This window comes from Salvelinus fontinalis, unplaced genomic scaffold, assembly GCF_029448725.1.
Source record: "Salvelinus fontinalis isolate EN_2023a unplaced genomic scaffold, ASM2944872v1 scaffold_0173, whole genome shotgun sequence".
Taxonomy (NCBI): Eukaryota; Metazoa; Chordata; class Actinopteri; order Salmoniformes; family Salmonidae; genus Salvelinus; species Salvelinus fontinalis.
Window position 1 is genome coordinate 236663 of NW_026600382.1, and position 13250 is coordinate 249912.

Sequence of the window (13250 nt, forward strand, 5' to 3'; positions counted from 1 at the left end):
ATTCTCTTTTCACACAAGACAAACTTCAGACACTACCTTGTACTACACTAGATCTCTGGTGATTGGTGTGAGGGGTGGTCTACTTTAGATTACTACAAAATAAGTGATATACATCACAATAGAAGTTCTATATACCGACTATGGTTGTGTCCCAAATGGCACCCTTTTCCCTATATAGTGCACTACTTTTTACCAAAGCCCTATGGGCCAGGGTCATAAAATACTGCACATGGGGTGCCATTTGGGACACAATATAATGGAATCAACATAATCCAATTACTGTGAAATGTTAATGTCACTAAACTAAAGTGGATCACTATATGAACTGATATCAGATGAGAATCAAATCAAAGGAATACATGTGCTCCCAAGTGGCGCAATGGTCTTAGTTACTGCATCTCGGTGTAAGAGGCTTCAATACAGTACCTGGTTCGAATCCAGGCTGTATCACATCTGGCCGTGATTGGGAGTCCCATAGGGCGGCACACATTTGGCCCAGCATCGTTAGGGTTTGGCCGGGGTAGGCCATCATTGTAAATAATCATTTGTTCTTAACTGACTTGCCTCGTTAAATAAAAACATGTCATGTGAAACTGATCCAGTACAGTGATGATGAGAAAAGGAGGCTAATATGTCCTCAATGTGGAAACCATTATTACTAAATATCTTGATGAAGAGGACATAGAAACATTCAGACAAAATTTGTCCGTCCCAAATTGCACACTATTCTCTATATGGTCACTACTTTTGACCCAGTCAGAAGTAGTGCACTCTATTGGGAACAGGTTGTCATTTGGGAGGCAACCACAATATAGGCATCGAGTAAGGTTTTGTAAAGGACTCCAGATATCCATGTAGACGCTAACTACCCTCTCATGGGTGGTGGTAGAGGGATCTGTCATAATGGTTTTCAACCATCTCTGCTGGGAATCTTGTGGCTCTCACAACTATAGCCCAGAGCTCATCTTCTCCAGTCCTGGAAATGACAAAATGAGAGCGGAACATTCTCCTTTTCGGTGGGGAGGACTTGTAATTTGCCGTAATGGCTGACACATGTACACACCATCTGCCGGCCGCTAGCTATGGAAATGTATCAATAGCACACACACATAGATATATAGACACACACACATGAACACCAGCACGAACACACACACACTTAGATATATAGACACACACACATGAACACCAGCACGCGCACACGCGCACACACACACAAATACACCGTTCCTCCCCACCCCCAGACACACACATTCTCTCTTCATACATGTGTTTTCAACATCACCACCAGAAAAAACTGTTTGTTTCTCCATTTTTTACGTTTACATTTCTGGATCCAGAACTGTCAGCATACAGGCCCAGATAGAGCAATTAGTACGGGAGAAAAGCCCAAAAACGTCTGATGAAAGAAAGGCTGCATGTTGACCTCATTGTGACTCTATGTTCGTCTTTCCTATTCCTAAAGGTTGCGTCTGAAATGGCACCCTATATATACCCTATGGGCCCTGGTCGAATGTAGTGCACTACATAGGGAATAGGGTGTCATTTTGAACGCAGTCAGGAAGTCATTTTCAGAGCTGTGAATTCCACAGTGCCAGTCTGCCCTCTCCTTACATGGATTTACAATGGCTGTTTATGCTTAAAAACCTATCATTATTCTATATTTGCTCTGCAGATGCCAGTATCCATAGAGACCATTGTTTAAGCACTTTTACTTAGTTTTACTGTTAATTGGTCTCTGAATGGACTATGCATGGAGCTTGCAGCAAAACTATTCTTCATAGAAAATGAATAGGGGAATGTTAGTGACGTGTAACAAATAGGAAAAACCAGCTGAGAGATATGTGCCACATTTTTGTTCATGATTCATATTGACTGTTTCAAAACTATCTGTCGACGTTCTCGGCCTTCATCTCTCTCTTAAGGTGTCTGCATGCTTCCCAGCCGAAACAGTCCGGAAGAGTTTGTGCATATATTATTTGCACAAACTCTTTCTATTTTTATTTATTTTATTTTGTATTTTATTACATTTTTTACTTCAGTTTATTTTAATAAATAATTTCGTAACACTTTTTTTCTTAAAACTGCATTGTTGGTTAAGGGCTTGTAACTAAGCATTTCACTGTAAGGTCTACACCTGTGTATTCGGGCGTATGACAAATACAAATTTAATTAATTTTATTATATTATGCCAACATTTTGTGACGTTTTTGTTCGTTTTGGACTTCGGATGTTTGGCCACACAACCTTTTCTCTTGAGACAAGCTGAAAATGGTAGCCGAAGTCTACGCCCCTTCGGCGGTGATTGGTCAACAGCAGGGATTCTTCAATAAAGTCTTTGTTGTCATTCAATGAGAGACAACTTGTTTTCATGCACATTTTGTCATTTAGAAATACTGCACCAAACATTTTCTTTAGATGTAAAATTGCCAGACTAAGATCTCCTCTGCAAAAACGTCAAAATCAATGACAGATTTCTTGAGTTATCATAGATTAATTCTGACTATTTTGAGGAAGTGTCTACTGGCTACAGCGTCTCTAATGGACAAACAGTACTATTGCTGCTTTTTTCTTGAGTGTCTTAAGGCAGTATGGGAGCACTCGTTCGCTTCGCCTAGCTGACTTCACCTAGCTGACTTCGGTCAGCTGACTTGGGCTAGCTGACTTCACCTAGCTGACTTCACCTAGCTGACTTCGGTCAGCTGACTTCGGCTAGCTGACTTCGGCTAGCTGACTTCGGCCAGCTGACTCCGCCTAGCTGACTTCGCCTAGCTGACTTCGGCTAGCTGACTTGGGCTAGCTGACTTCACCTAGCTGACTTCGGTCAGCTGACTTGGGCTAGCTGACTTCGGCCAGCTGACTTCGGCCAGCTGACTCCGCCTAGCTGACTTCGCCTAGCTGACTTCACCTAGCTGACTTCGCCTAGGTGACTTCGCCTAGCTGACTTGGGCTATCTGACTTCACCTAGCTGACGCGGACTAGCTGACTTCACCTATCTCACTTCACCTAGCTGACTTGGGCTAGCTGACTTGGGCTAGCTGACTTCACATAGCTGACTTGGGCTAGCTGACTTTACCTAGCTGACTTGGGCTAGCTGACTTCATCTAGCTGACGTCACCTAGCTGACGTGTGCTAGCTGACTTCAACTAGCTGACTTGGGCTTGCTGACTTGGGATAGCTGACTTCGCCTAGCTGACTTGGGATAGCTGACTTCACCTAGCTGTCTTGGGCTAGCTGACTTCACCTAGCTGACTTGGGCTAGCTGACTTCACCTAGCTGACTTCACCTAGCTGACTTCATCTAGCTGACTTGGGCTAGCGGACTTCACCTAGCTGACTTCACCTAGCTGACTTCACCTAGCTGACTGTGTGCATGAGGTTCCCAGACAGATGATCTCTCCTCCAGTTTATTCAAACTGGAGACGCTGGTATTGGTCAGGTTCAAAGGACCTGACACACACACACACAAATGCATGTGCACACATACACATACACACATACACCTTTGTCAGCCCTGAAACTATATACATTATAGACCTACTGTGTGATGTGATGATCTCTCTCTCAGCAATGCCTTCTGTCCTGCTAGGTTACACCAAACCATAACACTGTATCTACAACAGGTATGCTTGGGAATGAGTTTGGGGCAGGGCTCTGCTTTTCAAGTCTTTGTTGTGAGACTTGTGTCAGTAGATATGAAAGGACTGCCGCACCACTTGTTCTTATGACAAGGAGTCTCAAGGTGCAGATAAAGGTTTGGATGGATGTCCTGAGGGCCTTTCTCATTCATAAGAGGAACGTTTCATCTATCATGAGGTTCAAAGGGGGAAAGGTTGTTATTCATTTTTTGTCCTTTTCCTGGGTCAGCATGCACCATAAAACGTGTTAAATTGTGATGGTATTATTTTCTGTTGGCTGTAAATTGATTGAAATGTATGCTTGTTACACACCCAGGTCTGGAAGGATGAAGAGAGGTGTACAATAAGTACAGTAGAATAAAGAACCAGTAGTTGACAATAGCTTACACCATTGAATGCTGTTAAACGTCTCATGGGGCATGTTGTCCATTGCTGGAGAAGGGACTGGTAGAGATTGTTGGGTGTGTCAGCAATCTTTGAAGGAGAGGGGAAACCGTGCATGAGAGATCACCAGAGCTGACTTGAGCGCACAGCAAGCCAGTGGAATCATTACTCAATGAAAATTGAAGTATTGAGCCATGCAGAATGACAAATGCTTGTTTAAAGAGGTTAAAGACCCGTTTTCTGTCTTGTGCAATGATGCGTGACAACGGTATGAGGATCACCTTGATAAGTTCGACGACAATGCTCCAATTTTGGGGTGTTATGATTATGAAACAGCTACACTTTTCAGGATTCAGGAAATAGTTATATAGAGAACAGTTAGGCTACTCAACGTAAGGAAAAGCAGTATGCTGACAACATTTTGTTCCTTGCTCACCGAACAGGACAGCGACTCATGGGATGTAGTGTGGGCTGTAGAACAAGGCTCAACTTTGGAAAGGCGCTGTCCAAAGTATCCGTGTGTTTTACCATGGTCGTGATTTTCACCTATTTCTTCTACTGTCTTACCGGATTATGTGACTCGGCGCCGAGACAGATGTTCGACCGTCATACTGTAAACAGAGACTATGATGTATCGGACCGTACGTACGACAACCTGCGACCGCCAGCGCGACTCTATCCTCACCACCCGGGCGCACCGACACCCTGGAACAAGACAACGGGCGCCGCGCTCCACCGTGCAGACGAACAGGTCGCCACGCTAAAGTGGGTTGAAGGCGGACTGCTCCCACAAGAGATACCGGAGAGCACTAAGGAAAATCTAGCTGCTAACGGCATCCCCATGTCCAACACATTTGAGAGTAAGAAGTTCCCACAAGCCATCATAATCGGTGTGAAGAAAGGCGGAACGCGCGCTCTGCTGGAGTTCCTACGGATTCATCCCGATGTGAGAGCTGTCGGGGCAGAACCTCACTTTTTCGACAGGTTCTACGAGAAAGGACTTGAGTGGTACAGGTAAGGCACATATTCTGCTACTTTACAATGTCCATAGAGTGTTTATCAGCGCCAGTACAAACCATGCGCGGCTTCTAGCCTACTCTTATATTGCGATATCTTGAATCGAATCTGTGAATTGGGGGCTGGGGCTACCTTTCATACATATCAAATCTGTTGCAATACAAACATCTAACATATCATTTAGTTGTATTTGTATTGTTCACAACAGTTTCAGTTGAAGCTGCATGTTGAGCCTTGGAGAAAGATGACACCTCAGCCACTGTAGGATGATGAATGGAGATAGGATGACAGGTAGATGAGGAGTAGTGTTCTCCCCTGGGGAAGCTATTCACCTGTGGAGAACTCTGCGGAAGGTTCTTGTCAATAACAGACATAGATATTTGCACATTGACAGTCAGATATCCAGTACTGTGTGTGTGTGTGTGTGTGTGTGTGTGTGTGCGTGTGCGTGTGTGTGTGCGTGCGCGCGCGTGCGTGCGTGCGTGTATCAATACAACCCTGCCTGACTTGATGTAGGGCCGGATGTAGATGAAGAGGCTATACGTCCCTGGGGTGTTGTTAATCATCATGACAGTGTTTTAAACACAATTTATTCAGTTCAACATGACATCCCATATTAACATACAATCCATGTCTATTCTATTGGAATGGAATGGTGCACACCCATTAAAAGCCTATGTCCTCTTGAATGATCATAGGCTTTAGCCAGACTTTTTCCTCCTTACTAGCTCTCTGACCTTGCTTATAGCTAATTTATTGAGGAAAAATGTACTTACTATGACTGAGATATGTGGTTGTCCCAACTAGCTACAGTATTGTAAGTTTAACTGTAAGTCGCTATGGATAAGAGCATCTGCTAAATGACTGAAATGCTAAATGTTAACTTAAACATTACAGTCTCATCTTTGTAGTTAAAGAGGTTTGAATCAATAAGCACGCCCAACTCGTAGTCTATACTTCATATACAGCACGCCCAACTCGTAGTCTATACTTCATATACAGCAGGAACTGGTCTCAATAGAAGATATATACTTCTTTGAAGTAGTTTGATTTTGGATTTGGCCATGAGTGAATACAGCCACAGTGTGATACAGGCTGAAACATATAATGTCTTGGTATATACAGTAAAATCTCCACCCAGGCACTGTAGCTACTTTGGAAGTGATAGGATCTGCTGGTAATAGATGACGCAGCTGACCATAGCTGTAATTGGGGTGTAATTATGGCCCTAGCAACCCTATTGCAGGGATATGGATGTTGATGGCCCTTTACCTGCCTTACTGCAGGCCTATGGAGCTAGAGATGGCTGGAGGTTCTGATTACCTTCAGATGTCTGGACTGGAGGATCCTGCTGGAGAATGTCATAGCTGAGGAGAGAGACTGTTTGACAGCGCCTAGAAGCGCTGATCTAGGACCAGGTTCCCTCTGTCCATGTAATGGTATTCATTATGATCTAAAAAGCTAAACTGATCGTAGATCAGCACTCCTACTCTGAGACATTTTCAGAATAGGGTTTTGATGTTTTCATCCTCCCCAGGGTCAGGAGTTTGTCCAGAAGTTTTCTTTTAAAAACCATATGACCTGATTAGAAAAAAGATCTGGTCCCATCATAACCCATATAAATATTTTTTTACAGCTGATTTATTACTACAACTAGGTCCTGGAGTTGGCTAGGATAGCCTACTACCAGATCAGGAAAAACTCTGGGCCCCAGGAAAACTATTTCAGGCTGTTCAGGCTGTTCAGAAATTGTTAAATTCACACACTTATCAAGAGAACATCACTGGCCATCCCTACTGCCTCCGATCTGGCAGATTCACTAAATACACAAGCTTCATTTGTAAATGATGTCTGAGTGTTGGAGTTTGCCCCTGACTAAAAAACAAGAAAACTGTGCCGTCTGGTTTGCTTTATGTAAGGAATTGTATACTTTTACTTTTGATGCTTAAGTATATTTTAGCAATTACATGTAATTTTGATACTTAAGTATATTTAAAACCAAATACTTTTGGACTTATACTCATGTAGTATTTTACTGGGTGAATTTCACTTTTATTTAGGTCATTTTCAATTAAGGTATCTTTTCTTTTACTCAAGTATGACAATTTGGTACTTTTCCCACAACTGCAAGTATGTCAGTTTATATTTGAGTAATACATGTACTGTAGCTGATATTTTGATGAAAAGTGTAGTAAGTGTGAAGAGGCTCCATGTTCTTTAGTTTGGCCGATTCCTCTGACTGTGTTTGACATGTTTAGGATGACAATGATAATCAGAGGATTGGGCTACATACAGCACAAACTGATCTAGGATCAGGCTATTGTAGCTACAGCACATACTGATATCGGATCAGGCTATTGCAGCTACAGCACATACTGATCTAGGATCAGGCTATTGTAACTACAGCACATACTGATCTAGGATCAGGCTATTGTAGCTACAGCACATACTGATATCGGATCAGGCTATTGCAGCTACAGCACATACTGATCTAGGATCAGGCTATTGCAGCTACAGCACATACTGATCTTGGATCAGGCTATTGTAACTACAGCACATACGATGTCATTTATAAAATAGCCTCCAACACTCTACTCAGTAAATTGGATGCAGTCTATCACAGTGCCATCTGTTTTGTCACCAAAGCCCCATATACTACCCACCACTGCGACCTGTATGCTCTTGTTGGCTGCCCCTCGCGTCATATTCGCCGCCAAACCCACTGGCTCCAGGTCATCTATAAGTTTTTGCTAAGTAAAGCCCCACCTTATCTGAGCTCACTGGTCACCATAGCAGCACCCACCTGTAGCACGCGCTCCAGCAGGTATATTTCACTGGTCACCCCCAAAGCCAATTCCTCCTTTGGCTGCCTTTCCTTCCAGTTCTCTGCTGCCAATGACTGGAACGAATTGCAAAAATCACTGAAGCTGGAGACTCATATCTCCCTCTCTAACTTTAAGCACCAGCTGTCAGAGCAGCTCACAGATCACTGCACCTGTACATAGCCCATCTGTAAATAGCCCATCCAACTATCCCATCCCCATACTGTTATTTATTTTTTTGCTCCTTTGCACCCCAGTATCTCTACTTGCACATGCATCTTCTGCACATCTATCACTCCAGTGTTCAATTGCTAAATTGTAATTATTTCGCCACTATGGGTTATTTATTGCCTTACCTCCTTTATCTTACCTCATTTGCACACACTGTATATAGACTTTCTATTGTGTTATTGACTGTTTGTTTATTCCATGTGTAACTCTGTGTTGTTGTTTGTGTTGCACTGCTTTGCTTTATCTTGGCCAGGTCACAGTTGTAAATGAGAACTTGTTCTCAACTGGCCTACCTGGTTAAATAAAGGTGAAATAAAAAATAAAATACATTTTAAAAACATACTGATAGGATCAGGCTATTGTAGCTACAGCACATACTGATATAGGATCAGGCTATTGTAGCTACAGCACATACTGATATAGGATCAGGCTATTGTAGCTACAGCACATACTGATAGGATCCGGATTTTGTAGCTACAGCACATACTGATCTAGGATCAGGCTATTGTAGGTAAGCCTTTCTCTCATATAGAAACAACATGGAGGAAGATGAAGTGGGAACATTTTTTGATAACAGATAGTTTGAGTTTGAAAAAGAAAGTGAGAGACAGCAGAGAGAAAGTGAGCGTGAAATTCTCATCTGTAAATTAATATTTGTATTCTTTTTTCTTAACCTTTTTAGCAGCATTTAAACTTAAAACATACGAACACATGGAAACACTTCTGCCACTGATCATTTTAGCATGCTGCTGGTACCCCCCCCCCCCCTCTCTCTCTCTCTCTCTCTCTCTCTCTCTCTCTCTCTCTCTCTCTCTCTCTCTCTCTCTCTCTCTCTCACTCAGGCACTCACACTCTCTCTCCCTCCCTCCCGCCATCCCTCCTGCTCTCTCTCTGTTCATTAAGAGTGGCAGATGAAGGAGGTGAAGTGTTTATGTATAATATCTGTAGCAGCACTGGTTTCCAGGAGGCAGGGCAGGGTAGTGTGGTACTATGTGTGTTTTAATTGCCGGGGCTGTAGCAGGCACAACACCATCACAATCACATGCAGATGTGGCCACGGCAACTAGAAACAGTGTTCAATCACATAAGTGATGTCATGAGCAACACATTGTTTGAATGGACAGTTGATGAAATTTTACTAAAGCTACGGTACGTATGTTACCAGAACCATTCTGTAGTGCTCAGCTACATCAGTTATGTGGGATGTAATAAGATCATAATCATTGCTTGCTATTCAGTGTTTTGTCAGAAGATGCTGGTGAAGAGACTAACGGGGCAAAACTTTGGTGCCAGTGAACGTAAGATGGAAGGTGAGAACAAGGTGAAAGTAAGATGGAAGGTGAAAACTAGGTGAAAGTAAGATGGAAGGTGAAAACAAGGTGAAAGTAAGATAGAAGGTGAGAACAAGGTGAAAGTAAGATGGAAGGTGAGAACAAGGTGAAAGTAAGATGGAAGGTGAAAACAAGGTGAAAGTAAGATGGAAGGTAAAAACAAGGTGAAAGTAAGATGGAAGGTGAGAACAAGGTGAAAGTAAGATGGAAGGTGAGAACAAGGTGAAAGTAAGATAGAAGGTGAGAACAAGGTGAAAGTAAGATGGAAGGTGAGAACAAGGTGAAAGTAAGATGGAAGGTGAAAACAAGGTGAAAGTAAGATGGAAGGTGAAAACTAGGTGAAAGTAAGATGGAAGGTGAAAAGTAGGTGAAAGTAAGATGCAAGGTGAAAACAAGGTGAAAGTAAGATGGAAGGTGAAAACTAGGTGAAAGTAAGATGGAAGGTGAAAAGTAGGTGAAAGTAAGATGGAAGGTGAAAACTAGGTGAAAGTAAGATGGAAGGTGAAAAGTAGGTGGAAGTAAGATGGAAGGTGAAAACTAGGTGAAAGTAAGATGGAAGGTGAAAACTAGGTGAAAGTAAGATGGAAGGTGAAAACAAGGTGAAAGTAAGATGCAAGGTGAAAACAAGGTGAAAGTAAGATGGAAGGTGAAAAGTAGGTGAAAGTAAGATGGAAGGTGAAAACTAGGTGAAAGTAAGATGGAGGTGTAAAGTAGGTGAAAGTAAGATGGAAGGTGAAAACTAGGTGAAAGTAAGATGGAAGGTGAAAACAAGGTGAAAGTAAGATGGAAGGTGAGAACAAGGTGAAAGTAAGATGGAAGGTGCAAAGTAGGTGAAAGTAAGATGGAGGGTGAAAATAAGGTGAAAGTAAGATGGAAGGTGAAACTAGGTGAAAGTAAGATGGAAGGTGAAAACAAGGTGAAAGTAAGATGGAAGGTGACAACAAGGTGAAAGTAAGATGGAAGGTGAAAACTAGGTGAAAGTAAGATGGAAGGTGAAAACTAGGTGAAAGTAAGATGGAAGGTGAAAAGTAGGTGAAAGTAAGATGGAAGGTGAAAACTAGGTGAAAGTAAGATGGAAGGTGAAAAGTAGGTGAAAGTAAGATGGAAGGTGAAAACAAGGTGAAAGGACAAGCAGAAAGGGAACATAAGAATGGATTAAACAAGAGTTATTCCTTTCTTCTTCATGGTGCATTGTTTTCTTATTGCAGAACAGTTATTGTTATCATATACAGTACAACGACAGATATAGAGAAACAAAAAGCCTGGACCCAGATCTGTCTGTGCTGTCTTGCCAACTCCCAGCGACCATAGGAGTTGGCAAGACAGTACAAACAGATCTGCGACCAGGCTATGAAATTATTGTCACTGAATCTTGAGGAGTGTGAAAGACAGTGAATCTGTTTGCATTCACATTAGATCACAGAGAGAGGACAAGGACGGTTTGGTGGTGGGAACTCATCCATTTGGAACAATTGTAACCCTCTCACCTGGGTGTCACTGACTGGGAGTCCCCGTGAGGGTAACACACGTGACCCCTCTGTGCCCGCCGTGCTCAGTTATCAGAAACTCAACACACTGTCATGTCTGGGTGCACACACACGCACGCACACACACACACACACACACACACACACACACACACACACACACACACACACACACACACACACACACACACACACACACACACACACACACACACACACAAACACAAACACACACACGCACGCACGCACGCACGCACGCACGCACGCACGCACGCACGCACACACACACACACACACACACACACACACACACACACACACACACACACACACACACACACACACACACACACACACACACACACACACACACACACACACACACACACACACACACTGTGACAGCCTCCTCTTGAAGCCCTTTGCTTTGACATGTCAGTGTGTATGAACTTCTGTCCTCCTCTCAGAATACATGACAGCTGCATACTGTCAACAGAGCTTTAGCTACCCGCCAAATGGCCTGTGAATCTCGCTTCTTGTATTTGAATATAATCAACTAAAAATATAGCTTTGAAATGCTTTAAAACGAGAACAACATTATAAACAACTGTAACTTTTTATCTACATTGTGTGACCCTTGGCCTCATGCAGTTTTGGAACCAAATGCGTTGTCATTGACAGAGAGACACATGATTATGGACAGAGAAAGACAGTTGGGGGAGCTGACAGCAGTGCATTGTGATTATATGTCTGGAGCCATGTGTCCTGGACAGTGAAATATGATGACTGCATCTGATTCTAATAGAGTGGGAGAGGGACTGCTCGTGCACTGTCATAAAAAACGTTATCATTTATGACTGTCAACCACAGGGACATACAGGCGCAATATGCATACTGAAGAGACTTACAGTTTTTTACAATCACTTTGGCACTAATTTCGGAACCTTGATGTCATTTTCAAAACTCTAGACACAAAACTTACAACCAATGATCAAAATGCGAATTTTTCAAAACTCGAACACTTTTTCCAATTGCTTGGATACAATACACATAAAGCTAAGATCATTTGTTCATTGAACTAAAATCACCTGTTCAAAATGACACAACTTAACATCAAAGTATTACCATTTCAAAATGCAATTCACACATTACATCTGAGATGACTGTCTATTCATTTCATTACAATGATCTAACTATCAATTGATATAACTGCTCAAAATGATAAGTAACTGTTGCATTACTCTTAATGCATAGTTTTATGGAAACTGACAAACAATATTCCATGTTTAGATCATGAAAGTTTCAGGATAACGAGATGTTCCTATGGTCCCATGTACCACTTTTCCAGACCATGTTTTCAGATTTGACATTACTGTACACTCACCGGCCACTTTATTAGGTACACCTATCTAGTACTGGGTAGGACCCCCTTTTGCCTCCACAACAGCCTGAATTATTCATGATGTGGTACGTTAAGAGATACCATTCTGCACAACACTGTTTTAAACAGCTGTTATTTGAGTATTTGTGGCCTTTCTGTTAGCTTGAATGAGTCTGGACATTCTCCTCTGACCTCTCTCATTAACAAGGTGTTTTGCCCACAGAACTGCCGCTCACTGAATGTGTTTTGTTTATCGCACCATTCTCTGTAAACTCTAGAGACTGTAGTGCGTAAAAATCCCAGGAAGGCAGCTGTTTCTGAGATGCTGGAATCACCATGTGTGGTATCAACAATCATACCCACGGTCAGTTGCTTAGATTACGCATCTTGTCCGTTCTAATGTTTGGTCGAACAACATCTAAAGCTCTCTACTCTATATACTCTATATATTGAGTTGCAGGCAGCCACATGATTCGCTGTTCGAATGTAACCTTCCTTGATGAGCTAAATCAGGTCTGTAGAGCTGATGGCATGACCTATGTCATTGTGTGGGATGATGTCAGGTTCCACCATGCTCAAATGGTGCAAGCATGGTTTCAGGCCCATCCACAATTTACCACCCTGTACTTACCTCCATACTCTCCTTTCCTTAACCCGATTGAGGAATTTTTCTCCACATGGAGGTGGAAGGTATGATAGGCGTCCTCACGAACAAGCCACCCTTCTCCAGGCCATGGATGCAATGACATCACGGCAGACCAGTGTCAAGGCCTGAATTCGCCCGAAGATTCTTCCCAAGATGTTTGGCTAATGAAAACATCCATTGTGATGTGAATGAGAACCTGTGGCCAAATCCACAATACAGGGTTGATGGAAATATAGAAGTACAGTAATCAATCCTTTGTTTAGCTTTTTACAGTAAGCCAGGTGAGGAACACTGCAGTTGACGTTTTACTATAT

General features: G+C 42.6%; 1 protein-coding gene across 1 annotated transcript in view; it reads left to right on the top strand.

The window, feature by feature from the left end:
* The first annotated feature begins 4092 nt into the window (after nt 1–4092).
* LOC129844102 (heparan sulfate glucosamine 3-O-sulfotransferase 6-like) overlaps nt 4093–13250 on the top strand; it is a 24246-nt gene continuing 15088 nt past the window's right edge. Inside the window, exon 1 of the mRNA XM_055912478.1 lies at nt 4093–5035. Coding sequence (XP_055768453.1) covers nt 4476–5035 — 560 coding nt within the window. The 5' untranslated portion in view covers nt 4093–4475. The remainder of the gene's footprint in view (nt 5036–13250) is intronic.